General features: G+C 31.1%; 1 protein-coding gene across 1 annotated transcript; it reads left to right on the top strand.

Annotated features, from left to right (window-relative positions):
* Positions 1 to 4,110: 4,110 nt before the first annotated feature.
* Positions 4,111 to 10,446, top strand: LOC107468980 (probable pectate lyase 5). Its single transcript, XM_016088355.3, has 4 exons — positions 4,111 to 4,225; positions 4,415 to 5,155; positions 7,133 to 7,271; positions 10,114 to 10,446. Exons 1-4 carry the CDS (start codon positions 4,116 to 4,118, stop codon positions 10,333 to 10,335), a joined length of 1,212 nt encoding a protein of 403 aa, XP_015943841.1. The 5' UTR covers positions 4,111 to 4,115; the 3' UTR covers positions 10,336 to 10,446.
* Positions 10,447 to 16,389: the final 5,943 nt, after the last annotated feature.

Here is a 16,389-nt window from a genome sequence, read left to right on the forward strand (position 1 = left end):
GTCTATGATATCAATAATAGTTTTTTATCATACTGTTAGTCATGAACTATTATTATTATTATTATATTATTATTATTATTATTAATGTTATTGTAATTATTATTACTGTTATTATTGTTACTATTATTGCTATTATTAGTGTTATTATTATTGTTATTGTTATTAGTGAGATTATTATTATTGTTATTATGCTTAAATCTCGAAAAAAATTTGTTATCATGATTAGTATAATAGAATACTGTTTAGGATGATTATTATTCTGTTAATATTTTTTGAATAATAATAAATAAATACCGTTTAATAATATTGCTGTTATTATTTTTTGGATAAACTATTAACTGATATTATTTAGAATTTAAATAATTATCTTTTTTCTTTTTATAGCCTATCAGAAATTTGTTGTCCAAAAAATTTGATCCGCCAGATATCTTTAACGAGGTAGCTGTAGTGTCACTAGCGTTTACTAGGTTTCAACACGTTTCGCGAGTAGGTGAAATGAGAGGTCATTCTACATTGCTGAGTGCATTGGTGAAACGGTGGAAGCCGAAAACTCACACGTTTCACCTTCCAGTTGAAAAAGTGACGGTGACGCTGAAAGACGTTACATATATACTTGGCTTCCCGGTTAATGAGAAACTCGTGGCTGGTAGAACAGACAGCAGTCACCAGTTTCTGATGGAGAACTGCATCGCTTGTTTTGGTCGGGAGCCAGGTCTACAGGATCACGTCTTGGGTAAGGTGAATCTTGCATGGGTTCGGCGGTGCAGAGACACCGAACCGTGTGTCACGCAGGATATCACCGACTCTAGTGTAGCTTTTGATTGCAGATATCAACGACTCTCTCGAACCAAATTCCATTCCAACACTAAACTCACCGTCTTCCGTCGCAGTGTTGCCTTCACCTACGACATGCGCACCACTATCAGTCAGACAAGACAAATAAAATAAACACCGTAGGTAACTTGAATTAGTAATCATAACATACCCATGTTCGCATACTCAGGAAATTCCGGGGGCATGCATGACTTCGAGATCTAGAGTCCGCATAAAAGATGGATCATAGTTGGTTTCGAACTCCTCTTTACTGTCATTATTATCTTTTTCCCAATCTATATCCCCGAGCTCATCAATATTGACCTCCTCGCCAACCGCGCCCAACCTCGACTGCTGTTCGAACTCAACGTACAGCTCTATCATCGGCATGTGAAAATCGGGTTTGTTGATAAATACATAATTCTGCTAAATACTGCTTTTGTTAGTGATGGGCATCATTTGAAACTGTATCATTCCACCAAATACTTGTACAGAATTCATGTATAAAATGTTGCTCACCCTTTTTGAAATGTGGCTTTGAATGTTATTACAAAGTCCATTTTGCAACTCTACAAAACTCATGGTACATGGAATAGCAAATGACAATGGACATTCACAAACAAAAGTCACTCCTTCATATGTTTTTGGTATAACCTCACCGTTATGATACACTCGCAAATTCGCAATATTTTCCATAACTTCAACCTCACCTAATCCGACTTCTTCGACACACCTAACTGCCAAAAAAAAACTAAAAACTACGACAAATGTGCTAGAAGAAAGAATGGAATGAGTAGAAGTGGAGTGAAGCAAGTTGAACGAGTCTTGCTTCATATTTATAGGCAGAACTCTTGATTAAAATATTTTTTTACAAAAAATACAACCTGTATTTTGTATCTTTCAAAAAAAATTGCCACAAAAAAGCAAAACGCACTATGCGTTTTATTATTTCAAAAAAAAATACTGTTCATACTTAAAGGCAGGCTGTATTTGGACTTAAACGAAATAAAAAAATTCAAAAATTAAAAAAAAGAAACAAAACGCAGACTACATTTGTTTATTTCTCTGGAAAAAAAAAAGTAAAATGTAATCTACATTTTGGACTAATACCATAACAGTGCAAATTTTATCCATATGTCCATTTTATTACACAACACCAATATCTTTTCCATAACAAAAAAAAATCAGCCGTAAGGTATATCACCCTTATTATTTACGAGCCATAAAGGATACACACAAGTTTCCTATGGCTCTAAGTGTTTTGAGAGTGAAAGATGTGAAATGCTGCACCAAATGATTAATTATCAAGAAAGGACATGTTGATGGTAGAATATGTTGCCGTCTCTCTGGTCCATAGGTACCTCTTGAGCTCATAAAATAACACATTAACACCACAAAACTCATTTGGTTGAAATATTCTAAGTCATTTTGTAAAGAACGTTTGATAGTGTATTTTGGTTTTAAATATATTGTAATTTTATTAAATCAGTCGTTTACTATTCATTTCGTTACAAATCAATTTTTATGTCAAATTTTCTGGTCAGAAGTTAATAAATTTAATTGAATCCATTCCTATTATTATTTAAAAAATACATAACAAAAGAAAAATTAAGAACTAATTTAGCAACTAAATTTTGTTTTAAATATTAAAGCATCTCACATGTTTTAAAAATTAATTTAAATACAAAAATACTATTTGTACATAAAAAATCAACTACTAAATTAATTATCATATATATATATATATAATTATATATATATATAATTTATTTTATTTTAATATATATTTTATATTAGTGACTAATTTTATTATATATTTAGTAGGTCGGATATTATTCCTTGTTTATTTGGTTTAATTACACCAAATAATAATAATAATAATAATAATAATAATAATAATAATAATAATGCATGAATAAAAAGTGAAGACCAAGTATGACAACTATAAATTATTAGAATATGAATATTTCTAGTAATTCCTACTTTTGTTCTACTTTCATGCAATGAAACTTGAAGTCCATCCTTATTCCTGCAAGAAAAATTAAAAAGGTAACCTCAACTAACTAATGATTGTTTTGAATAATATAAATAATAAATTTTAAAATTGGTCTAATTTAAATAAAATACAATATATTCTAAATTATTTATCCAAATTTTAATAATAGAATAATTATCTATACATTTGATAAATTGAACATTCGATATATCTATTATTCACATTGTTTAATATTTTTAATATCTACCTATACTTTTCCAAATTAAAATTAGTTGCTAAGCGTAGCGACTTTATTATTAAAGTAATGTTCTTTGGTCAACAAGCTCCCTCATAGTGTCTGAATTTTGGCTTGAAAGAAGAACGATAGATTCCCCTTAGAGGCAAGCATCTCAGGACTCATTATTAAATTGCTAATTAAATCCACGAATGAGGGGCATAGTAGTCAACACAGTTTGTTTCAAGAATTGAGAATCTTTCCTGGTTTATACCAAAAGCAAAGTTTTGACATCCAATATTAAACTGATGAAATTAGAATATCGAAATTTAAAGGCTAACTAAATTGAATAATATGTAATAAAATGATATAATTTTTTTTATAAAATATATCTTTAAAAAAATTAAGTTTTTGAACCGGCTTTTCGATTAGGAAAAAATATCAATTCAAAAGATTAATTATTGGTTAGTTTAGTTGATCCAGTTCAGTCGAGTTCTCAAAATGATTTTGAAATGAATTTTTGTATTTAGAATTAATATATAAAATAAGAATTGATTTTATTTAAAAAATAATATATAATTTAATTTTATATTTTTATCTTTTATTGCAACCAGAGTTATATTAATATCTAAAGGCTAAAAATAACATTTTATATTTCAAGACATCAAATTATTTTAAGAATGGAGATATTTGAGTTTAGTTATAATGTAAATACACGAGATTTACAAATAAATTTAATTCTTGTTTTTTTTTATCTGTTTCAAACAAAGAATTTGATTTTCAAATTAAATCAATTCTAATTTTATGGGATTCGAAACACACCCTAAAAAAATCCAAAAAATAAAAATAACAAAAGAAAGTATTCGAAAAATTTTAAAAATTGATAACAAGTGACATATTAAATCGTCAAAAATAGAAAAGCTGAGATAAAATACACAAATTTTATGTGACAAAACGTTTCACCAATTAGATTCGTCCAGTAATAATACTTTCGGGTATTTTTTTTTTTAACTTTGCCCTTTATTTATACTAACTATATAATCTAAACTACTGACTAGCATTCCTCATATTATCATTCCCACGTACACCAATATGGCAGATTGGTTTCTTCTTATGTTCCAGTTCTTGCTTCTTAGCCCAGCTTTAACATCTTCTTCTCCATCAGTTCAAGATCCTGAATCCGTTGTGCAGGAACTACACAAGTATGTTACGCAGTAACTATATTCTTTATATTCAACCATTTCACCACATAAACTTATATACCATTCACTTAATTACAATAATAATGGGTTGTTAATTAGTGTGAAACATGAAGCAACATAATTTGTTAATATAATGTTAATGACAATAGCACATTTGTATTCTTTAATTAATTAATTTTCTCTTTGTAGGATCACCAATAATTCCAGGAGAAATTTGGCATACTTTTCTTGCGGTACAGGTAACCCAATCGACGATTGTTGGAGGTGTGACCCCAATTGGGAAAGAAACCGGAAGCGCCTCGCCGACTGCGCCATTGGCTTCGGGAGGCGCGCAATTGGAGGTAGGGATGGAAAATATTACATGGTCACTAATCCTAGTGACCACGCAATGGACCCCAAGCCGGGTACCCTAAGACATGCTGTGATCCAAGAAGAGCCCTTATGGATAATCTTCAAGCATGACATGTTTATAAAACTAAAAATGGACCTAATTGTAAATTCTCACAAAACAATTGATGGCAGAGGAGCAAATATTCACATTGGTAGAGGACCCTGCATTGAAATAAGGAATAAGTCCAACATCATAATTCATGGCATACATATCCATGATTGTGTGAGAGGTGGTAGTGGCTATGTTAGGGACTCAAATAGTCATTTCTTTTGGAGATCAAGATCTGATGGAGATGGGGTTTTGATACATGGGAGTAGTTTTGTTTGGGTGGACCATTGCTCATTTTCAAATTGCTATGATGGGCTTATTGATGTTGTTCATGGGTCAACGGGTGTTACAATTTCAAATAATTATATGACACACCATAATAAAGTTATGCTTTTAGGACATAGTGATTCCAATGAAGAAGAGGACAAGAATATGCAAGTAACTGTGGCATTCAACCATTTTGGAGAAGGGCTTGGAGGAAGAATGCCAAGGTAATTAAATTAATTTAAGTTTGAGTTACGTTGTTACTATATTCCCGGATTATTTACCATGAACTCTACAAAGTGTATGATCATATCCGTTAATATAAAATTGAGAAACCCTCGACAATTACCTCAAAAAATAATGAAACTTTTGATAAAAAAAAATATTCAACTCAGTTTCTGAACTTTATTTTTATGGGATTAGTTAGCTCTTATACTAAAAAAAAGTCAATATTAATTTTTTTTTTGGTACATAAACTAATCAATCAAAAAAAATTAGGAATTGAAATAGACATTTTTTTAGGAATTTCATTGTTTTTTTGAGATAATTATCAAAATCGGATGAAGTATTCACTCTATAAAATTACAGATATGTAGATATTATAAAAAGAATAGGAGAAGGTAATGCTATGTAGAGCATTCATGATGAACTTGAACCCATAATAATAACACAACTCTAATTTTGTCACACCAAAAGTTTTTTAAATATAAAAATTTAATTATAAATTTAATAAAATTATAAAAATTAATAGAATAATTTAACCTTTTAAATACTGCCACCAGTTTTTTTATTACTTTTTTCAATTTATTTATAAAACTATATATCATATCGTTTTAACTTTAGTCATTTCAACTTTCAAGAACTTTAGAAAGAAAAATAAAACTATAGTGGATATATAAATTTTGTGTTATCGTCATACAGTGTTAGCGGCAAAAATTTTCTTAACTCAGTTCACGCAAGATATTTTTTTAGGGTAAATCACACAAATAAATTAAACGAAGATTAATATTATACTAATATCTTAAAACAAAATAAATTATATATATATATTTTTTAAAATAATTCTACGTGAGTAGAATTAACTAAATTTGATTTATGTTTTTTAATATAAATCAAATTAATAGGATTCGATTTATTATATATGCTATATGAATAATAAATGAAATTAAGTTGATTCGATTTACTACTTCTACAGCATATATATATAAATCGAATTTAGCTGATTCGATTTAATATTGATACAGATTAATAACTTTAAAATATAAATATTAATAAAAAAATTTTTATTTTGATTCAAATAAAATATCAAAAAATCAAAATAAATAAGTAGTAAATGTCAATAATCTGTATCATTACTAAATTGAATCAGTTAAATGTGATTTACATATATATGTTACAAAAATAGTAAATCGAACTGTTTCATGTAAATCGAATCCAGTTATTCGATTTATTTACATAATATAAATATAAATCGAAGTAGATAAATTCGATTTAGATAAAATTAAATATGAATTCGAACATGTATGTAACTGTTTTTTATTTAGGATAATTGTGTAATATTGAACTGCATTTTTATCTGTATGTTTTACCGTATTTTCATACCATTGACATTTCCAATTAATTAAAAATACATGTAACAATATTATAACAATGCGACAGTTTTATTATTAATAATTTTGAAGAAAAAAAAAACAAAAAAACAGTTGTTGAACCCGGCTAATTTTTTTTTAAAATGAAAAAGATTGTGTGTAATTTAATGTAATAATTAATTGATGTATTTTTTTCTGATATAGATTTTTTTATAAAATTTTAAATAACAAACTGAACCTTTAGATTTGAGGAATAATAAAATTTGTAAAAAAACCTAATGGTCAAATTTTATAGTACATAAATTAGAGGGTCTGATTTGTGTTAAAAAAAAATTTTACCGTAAAATAAAATTAAAAAGTCCGATTTGTACATCTAAAAAAAATTTAATATTAAAATACAAATCTAAAAGTTTTATATTTAAAATAAAAAAATAAATTTAATCTTTAAATTTATGATTTTTATATAAAAAAATACACTAAATTTTAAAATTAATGAAAAACACCACTAACAACACCAAAATTAAAAAGCAGTTCAACCCCAAACATATCATATATACTTTGCATTGCAAAAAAGTCAAAAGAACTTGATGTTTACCTTGAGGCACAAATTTGCAGGTGCAGGTTTGGGTACTTTCATGTGGTGAATAATTATTATACCCATTGGCAACAGTATGCAATAGGAGGAAGTTCCTCCCCAACTATTTTTAGCCAAGGGAACAGATTTGTTGCTCCTCATGACGTTGATCACAAAGAGGTTAGAAACCATAAACATTGAAGCTGATGTCATTGTTTTAGATATAAAAGAATAAATAATTATTTTTTATCATGAAAAATTTACACGTTGATTAAACTAACTATATATAATTTAAATAAACGATGTGTCCATGAATGATTATATCAATTTGATACTTCTAATCAAACGTTAGTATGTGAGATACTCCGTTAATTTTCGATCCTACCTGGCTATTACTCTCCTTGTGGCAATAATTATTTTTTTTTAGTAAAATATATTTTGTCCTTAAAATTTGTTACAAATTTTTAAAACACCTATAAATTTTATTTTATTTTACTTATCCTAAAAATTTTTTATTTACATTAAATATACTTTTAACAGCTAAAATTTCAAAAACATTAGGACTCATCTAATAATAATACATAATTATTATGTCTGATTTATTTATATTAAAAATTATTTTTATAAAAGTATTGTCTTAAGTAGTTTTTTAAAAATTAATCGCTAAGAATATATATTTAATAATGCAAATAAAAATCTGTTAAAATAAAATTAAAATAAAATAAAATTTAAAGATATTTTTAAATATTTTTAACAAATTTTAAAATAAAAATATACTTTATTTTTTCTTAAAAAAAATTAAAATATTAATAAGCGATTCAATTCTAAAAGGTAAGCACTTGCATAAATGTATATGCTTGAATATTATGGTCTGATTCATTGCATGTGCTTGTAGGGGTGTTCAAATTTAAATCGATCTAAATTAAATCGTTTATTCAATCTAATTCAAATCGAAAATCGATTAAAACTGCACTAATTCGGATTTGATTGGATTCTATTTTTTGCAAACCGCTTGATCGGATCGAATTTCGGATCTACTTTTCATAACCGATCCAATCCATTCCAAACCGCACAATGTGCTATAATATTATTATTTTATTATTATATTTACAATTATATTTATAACAAGTTCAATTTGTTATAGATTTTTATATTATTCATATATTATTATTTAATAAATATTTTGCGTTCAAAATATTATTTATTTATTTATTTATTTTAGTTAACCTATAATTTTAATTCTATTATTATGTTATCGCTGACTTTTTAAGATATTGTTAAGACTTGTTATATGTATTTAATTTTTTTAATTTACAAAACCGCAAATTCAATCCAATCCAAATCGCTTGAAATTAGATCGAATCGGATTTTTTTTTTTTTTTTTTAAGTCATCCAATCCAAACGCACCGCGAACATCCCTTTTGCTGGCTCATTGCTAATTTGAGACTACAGAGTTAAGGTTTGTGTTGCCACTCTTTGCAATTCTTTTGATAGTTACTAAACTAATTTCTTTTCTTTTTTTTTTGCGTTGTCACTATGTTTCTTTTTTTTTCGTCTTGTCAACGTTTTTTGCATTGAGACTATTTTATTTTTTCTATTTGTGTTGTCACTGTTTGGGAGATTAAAAGCTAACAATTTTGTTATTGCTGCGTTGAGACTATACAGTTAGGCTTATTAGGGTTAGATGAGATTGTACCAATTAAAAGCTAAGAATTTTGTTATTTATGTGTAAATGGCAACTACTCATAATATACTTTGCATTCATCACAAAAGAAAGTTTAATAGATCAAATAATGGAAAGGTTGAGTATGTTGGAGATGAGATTAAAGAAGTTAGAAGGGTCAACGTTGATACACTTAACAATTTTTTCATCAAGAGTCTTCATAGGGATATTGGATACACTCTTATCCGTGAGTGCTATGGTCACATATGAGAGTTTACAGCCTTTCAACTAATACAAAACAAAAACTCAAGACAACTATAAAATCCAAAAGTATTAACAACATAAAAACAAAAAAACAAGCTTAAAACCAGGTCAATCACAAGTAAAACCTCAGAAACACAAAGGGAAAGGGAAACTAATACCATTGTACTATATTACAATTTGAGTCAGCAGCAAAAAGTTTCCATCGGTAAAGGTAGCAAAACTCCTTTTGTGCCACTAGTTGAAGTCTTATAGGACCCAGTTGCTGAAGCAAATTTGTCAATTTATTTCTTTGGAAGTTCAATCTCCATAAGTTGTTCCCACACTTCTTATACCAATTTACCAAACATACTTCATTAGTTTTAATCACCAGTTGGTCTAAAGATGTCAAAGATTCTTCAAGCACAATTTGTATAAGCATCTCCGGTTCATTGACAAGAGCCTTAACTCTTTAACATGTATGTATCATGAAATTCACATGCAGCGCCAAGAGAATATTTTTCAGAATTTAAAATATATCCCAACTGTCATACAATATTTTTTTGCGGCAGAAATTCCACACGAAGCCACGCCCCCATCAGATTAAAATGAACCAAATCATCCTGTGCGTTCACAAAAACGCCATGTACCTAAGGATGCTTCAACTTCCATCCTTTGTTATTGAGGCACTCCCATTCTTTTCAGGGAAATAAAATCTCCTTCCAAGCCTCATCCACTAAGGTTATCTAATTTTGAATAATCTTTTGATTTTTAACTTTTCAAGTTATTCAAACGATTGCCATTTTCTTTTACCACATTTGACATTTTCATTTTTTTTTTATCTTTTCTCCGTTCTTATTAATCACTTTTAATACTAAAGGTACAAGATATAATGTGTCTACAAAAGTGGTGTATATAATAACATTACTCGTTTGCATATAAGCCAAAGTTTAATAATAAATTGTGCTAGTTTTGAAAAAAAAATCACCATCATGAATATTCAAATGATAGATTGAAACATTTTTTAAAAGGATTTTGTTCACATGGTAAAATTTGGGGACTAGAGTGCAATTAACGCATTGATAAAAGAACTGAATGTGCATATATGAATGATTTCAGGTTACGAAACACTTTGGTTCATCAAAAGATGAGTGGAAGAGATGGAATTGGAGATCTGAAGGGGATTTAATGTTGAATGGTGCCTTCTTCACAGAATCTGGAGATGGAGCACCTTTCTTGTATGAGAAGGCATCAAGCATGGAAGGAAGACCAGCCATGTTAGTGACTTTAATGACAGCAGGAGCTGGAGCACTTGCTTGCAAAAATGGACAACTCTGCTAGATTGCTATGTTATTGCTTTTTTGGGAACCTAGGAACTGTTGTGAAATTTAAGAACAGTAACCGTAAAATGAATACTAACAAACATCTAAAATAGTTAATTTTGGGCACTTAGGTACTTCAACTACCTCCGATTAGAGTATTTGACTATTTGTAGTGCGGTTTGATTTGGTTTTGAAAAAAAAAAAAAAGACTTATTTGATCCCATTGAAAAAATTTAATAAAATGCTATACAATTAATTTTTTTTAAAACTAACTTCAATTAAATCAAATTTATATACATGTGTTTCTTTAACATCTTTGTAAGTTCTCTCTCTTCTTCTACCTTTATTATCATCATCATTATCGTCGTCATCATCCTCTCTTCTTTTTTTTTCTTCTTTTTTTTTAGTTTGATTTTTTCTCTTTATTCTTTTTCTTTTTCCTCATCTTTCATTATTACCATCACCACCATCTTCTTTTTCTTCCTTTTCTTAATTCAATATTACGCAATTAGTTTAACGATAACAAAAGTACATCATTTAGTTGTAAATGATACATGAATTTTTTTTAAGTGACACAAGAAATCTAAAAGTACTACAAATCTAGAATCTTGACTCACTCAACCAACAAAATACATTGAAATATGTTTTAGATTTAAAAGGCACATCAAATTATTACAAATGACACGAGAATAGCTAGATCTCTCATATATTAGTTTAATATTACACAATCAATTCACTTATATCTAAAAGTAAAAAACACATCATTTTGTTAGGAATGACACATGAATTTTTTGATAAATAACATAAGAAGTCTTTAAAAGAATCACAAGTTCAAAATCTTAACTCAACCAACAAAATACATTCAAATGTATTTTGGAACAGAAAAATAAATCAATTTATTGCAAATGACACAAGAATACTAGACGACCTCTTATATGTGAGTTCAATATCATTCAATTAATTCAGTGATAAAAAAACACATCATTTAGTTGGAAATGACATATTAATTTTTGGTAAATGATACAAAAAGTCATCAAATTAAATGACCACAAGTTAAGAAATATTTTGATAATTTTTAATTGGTTACAAAATTTCATATGTCATGGTTAAAATTTTTTTATGTCACGTTTAAGAAATTTCGATGCTATTTTTATTTTTGATAACTTCTAATTGGTTAAAAAATTCCTTGTGCCATGTTTAAGACGTTGTTGTGTCAAAATTAAGAAGCTTCACTGAAACTTGGATCAGAAACCATGAAAGCTTTGAGAATAAGCTTGAATAATACCTTTGTATGCATTGTGCATGAATAAGAGGAAGAGAGCTACAAGAATGAGCAGAACCTTGCATAATAGTTCTGACTCTTACAAAACTCCAAAATAGTGAAAAGTTAGTTATATATACTGCAACTAAAGCTAACAAACTCAAACTCTATTTTACTGAATGTATGCCTCCTATTTACATATATACAAGTAACATTCCCCCTTAAGTTGTCAGTTCTGAATAGAATTGGCAACTTACATTGATCAACCTGCAGACCTCCAATCCCTAAGCATGCATTTATCCTACATACGATGCTGACACACATGAACTTACATTATTCTAACTAACAACTTTCTATTGTTTACAGAGAAAGAAACAAAAATAGAAAAGAAAGAACCTCATACATTTCCCCCTAAGTTGGGAACATAAATGTTGAGCAATCCCAACTTATTGTAACCTGACTTGAAGGGACCTGGGACAAGAGCTTTAGTGAGGATGTCTGCATTTTGGTCTTTGCTGGCAATAGGCAGCAACTTGATCAGGCCAGATACTGTTTTCTCCCTTACCACATGGCAATCAACTTTAATATGCTTGGTGCTTTCATGAAAAACTGGATTAGCTACTATATATCTGGCAGATTGGCTATCACAATAAATCGGAATGGGTTTGTCAATTGGTACACGAAGATCAGTGAGAATGAAGGATATCCAAGGGGCTTCACATGTGGCTAGTGCAAGGGCACGATACTCTGCTTCTAAAGATGACCGAGCCACCTTGCTTCTTACTCTTCCAAGAGAGAAAAGAGGTCCCTAGATAAAAGCATCAGCCAGAAACTGATTGCCTGCTATATAGCCAGAGGGAAGCAAATCTGAGGAAGTAGAGAAGAAAAGACCTGCAGCGGGAGCACCTTTCAAGTACTTGAAAATTCTGAGCGCGGCAGTGTAGTGAGCGGTTGTGGGGCAGTCTAAACATTGGCTTAACTTCCCTACAGCAAATGAAATGTCAAGGCTGTTGTGGTCAAGTATACTAATCTCCCATTGAGTCTTCTGTAGGTTGAAATATCTGCGAAAGCTGGTGCTGAATCCTTAGCCAACTTTGCCGCATAGTCCATTGGAGTCATGGCTGGTTTACACTCTAACATCTTGAACTCAGTGAGCAAATCTAAGACATATTTGCGCTGATGAGATGAGATGCCGTGACTAGCTCTAGCTATTTCAAGTCCCAAGAAATATTTCAAGTGCCCAATATCTTTTATTTTGAATGGCATCATGTAGTTGTCATTTGGCGGAATTGATTTCGGATACATCATCTCCAGTGAGAATTAGATCATCGACATACACAAGAACAGCTGTGAACTTTCCATGATTAGATTTGGTGAACAAAGAAAGCATAGAGGTAAGTTTGACATTCCATTGGTGGCTCGCTTGTTTGAGACCATATAAAGACTTAGTCAGCTTGCAAATCATGCCAAGTTTCTCTAAGCTAAGGCCCTTAGGTAGAGTCATGTACACTTCCTCGTCCAAATTACCATGAAGAAAGGCAGTGTTTACATCAAGTTGTTTAAGGAACCACCCTTTCGATGCTGCCAAGGCAAGAAGGATTCGAAGTGTGGTCATTTTTGCCACTGGGCTGTGTGTGTCGAAGAAGTCAAATCCCTTGTCTCTGGTTGTATCCCTTTGCTACCAACCTTGCCTTATGTCTCTCAACACTACATCAAGCTTGAGCTTCAATTTGAAAACCCATTATAGCCTGTTGGTTTCTTTCCAGGAGGTAAATCAGTGACTATCCAAATTTTATTTGCAATTGCATGTAAGGCTTCAAGCTCAGCTGAGAAAGCATCTCTCCAACAAGATTCGGTCACTGCTTCTTCATAATGATGCAGCTCAATTGATGATGCAATACTCACAGAGAATGCTTTATGTACAGTTGATAGACCATGATATGACAAATGTTTTGAAATAGGATACCTACAATTGGGTGATGTTGTCTCATTAGAGGTTTGCATGCAATAGAAATTGTCTAAGTTGGTTTTCTCTTGATCCTTTCTGATCTTCTGAGGTGTTGATAATGTGTGTGAGGGTGTAATTTTAGTGTTAGAGTGAGGATCCAGGAAAGTATGTGTGGGTTGAAAGTTGGGTGCATTATGAGTGTGATTCTGTGATAGGGTATTGTAGTGTGTGAAAATGTCATTAAATATGTATGGTGCATTACAATGTTGAGTGATGTGTGTAGATGGGGATGAATGTGAAACTGCAATGTAATTTCTTTAAAGGGAAAGATATTTTCATAAAATGTATCTCTTGAGACAATTAATTTGTTGGTAAGAATGTCAAGTAAAAGATACCCTTTTGTGCCTACTTTGAATCCAAGAAAGACACATTTTCTAGCTCTTGCATCAAGCTTTGACCTATGTGTTGTCAAAGTGGAAGTGAATGTTAAGCAACCAAAAACTTTGAAATTTTCAAAATCTGAAACCTTATGATATAGAACTTCAAATGGACTTTTGTTATTTAGAAAATTGCTAGGAATTTTGTTAATGATATGAGTAGCATGAGCTACTGCTAAATCCCAATAACAATGAGGGACATAAGATTGAAATAAGATAGCCCTTGTGACTTGGAGAAGATGTTGATGCTTTTTTTCCACAACTCTATTTTGTTGAGGAGTCTCTACACATAAACTTTGGTGTAGGATGCCTTGGGTTTTTAAAAATTTTGGAGTTGAAATTCTTTGTCATTATCGGATCTTATGCATTTGATTTGTTTTCCAAATTAGGTCAAAATAATTTTGTGAATTACTGCAGCAAATCAGCTGTTTCAAATTTGTGTCATAGGAAAAGTCCATGTGTATCTACTGTGATCATCAACTATTGTTAGAAAATACTTGTATCCTTTGATAGATGGGGTGTTAATAGGTCCCCAAATATCAACATGGATGAGATTAAATCAAGACTCAGTTTTAGATAGACTAATTGAAAAGTTCTTCCTTTTATGCCTAGAGAAATGACAAGAGTCACAAGGAAGAGCCACTGCACTTTTATTCATATTGAAATTCAAAATAGATGGATGTGATTGTTGCATGAAATACAATTTATTGAGTGGTATGTGACCTAATCTATTGTGCCATAGCTCTTGTGTAGTATGTTGTGTGTGTAGTGAGGCTGATGCAGTAGTGTGCATAGGCTTGTGTGTGGTGCATTTCCCATTTCTAGTGCCAATTGCATACAAACCATCATTGAGTTCAGCTGCTCCAATCGTCTTCATTGTATAGTAATCATATATCTCACACCCAAATTTACTAAACACAAATTGACAATCAATGGACTCTATTAATTTTGATACTGAAATTAGATTTAATGCAAATGATGGAATGTAAAGCACATTGGTGAGATACAAAGTGTTAGAAATTTTGACAATGCCTGACACTGAAGCAGTAACTATGCACTTGTTTGGCAGCTTAACTCTAACCGGATTAATGGTTTGGAGTGAATGAAATGCAGCAAAGTTATGAGAGACATGAATGGTGGCTCCAGTGTCAATGACCCATGAGTCACAATCCTGTGATAAAGAAATTGACATGATCACAGAATTACCTTCATTAGAAGACTTGCTGTCTATGGTAATGGAAGGATCATGTGCATTATGGGAAGTAATAACTCCATGGTGTTGAAGTAGTGATAGCAAAGCCTGCTTTTGCTCGTGTAAACAAGACTTGAGAGTCACCATTAGCCTCTTTGTAAAGGTCAATAGGTTTATTGGATTTGTCATCTTGAATTTCAGTCATGATGTTGTTGATGTTCTGAGGCTTTGAGGTGTGGAGGCAGCCCGTGTTTTCTATAGCAATTGTCCACCAAATGTCCTTCTTTGCCACAAAAGGAACATTGTCTACGAGGAGTTCTACCGCCATAGCCTCTGCCTCTGCTAATTCGGTTGTCTCTTCTACAACCTCTGCCTCTAAAGGATGTGAACGCAGTTTGGTGATTGACTGCATTGATCAGCATGTTTGGATCAGCCGCCTCTGGCCCGGTTAATTGCCTCTCTTGTTGCATGAGTAATGAAAACGTGGTGTCAATTGAAGGAAGGGGTTTCATCAGCATTATGTTTGATCTAACTGCAGAATATTGTTCATTTTCGCCACGCAAGAATCTCACAACAAATGTATCTTCCCTGTAGCTTCGAACCGTTGATGTGCACGCACAATCTGAGGCACAAATACACACTGGCAGTGGTTCATAGTCCTCAAGTTCCTCCCAAATGCCTTTAAGTTTTGTGAAGTAAGGTGTTAAAGCAAGATCACCTTGTTTGATTGAGAATAAGTCAGTCTTCTAGTTCAGCAATTCTAAAAACATCTCCCTGGTAAAATCGTTTCTTTAAATCTTCCCACAAGTTTTGAGCTATACCATTCCATAGCACACTGTTTCGAATTTTTGGGCTACGGGACAAGTTGATCCAGGAAACAACCATTGTGTTGCACCTTACCCATGCACTATACATGGGATCATCCTCCATCAATGAATGCAAGTTTATTTTTCGATACCAAAGCCAATTGCATAAGCTGAGACCAAGAATTATAGTTCTTGTGGTTGAGAACTTCAGAAATTAGAGGACTGCCTGGACTTTCTCCAGGGTGTAGGAAGAACGGACTTGAAGGGTTCATTATAGGGTTTGTGGGAGGGTGCGGAGATACAGCTTGAGAGCAACCAAATAAGCAAGAGCATTGAGGTCAATGTTGTTCATTGCTGTTTGTGTATTGATTGGTGTAGGTTCCATGATCTTGGAAAATCTTTGAGAACTGCAGAATGAAAATCAATGGA

Source organism: Arachis duranensis, chromosome 10 (assembly GCF_000817695.3).
Source record: "Arachis duranensis cultivar V14167 chromosome 10, aradu.V14167.gnm2.J7QH, whole genome shotgun sequence".
NCBI lineage: Eukaryota > Viridiplantae > Streptophyta > Magnoliopsida > Fabales > Fabaceae > Arachis > Arachis duranensis.

Coding starts and splice junctions, on each gene's coding strand:
- LOC107468980 (XM_016088355.3), top strand. CDS start 4,116: ATGGCAGATTGGTTTCTTCTTATGTTCCAGTTCTTGCTTCTTAGCCCA. Junction 5,156..7,132: donor CTTGGAGGAAGAATGCCAAG/GTAATTAAATTA, acceptor ACAAATTTGCAG/GTGCAGGTTTGGGTACTTTC. Junction 7,272..10,113: donor ATGACGTTGATCACAAAGAG/GTTAGAAACCAT, acceptor GAATGATTTCAG/GTTACGAAACACTTTGGTTC.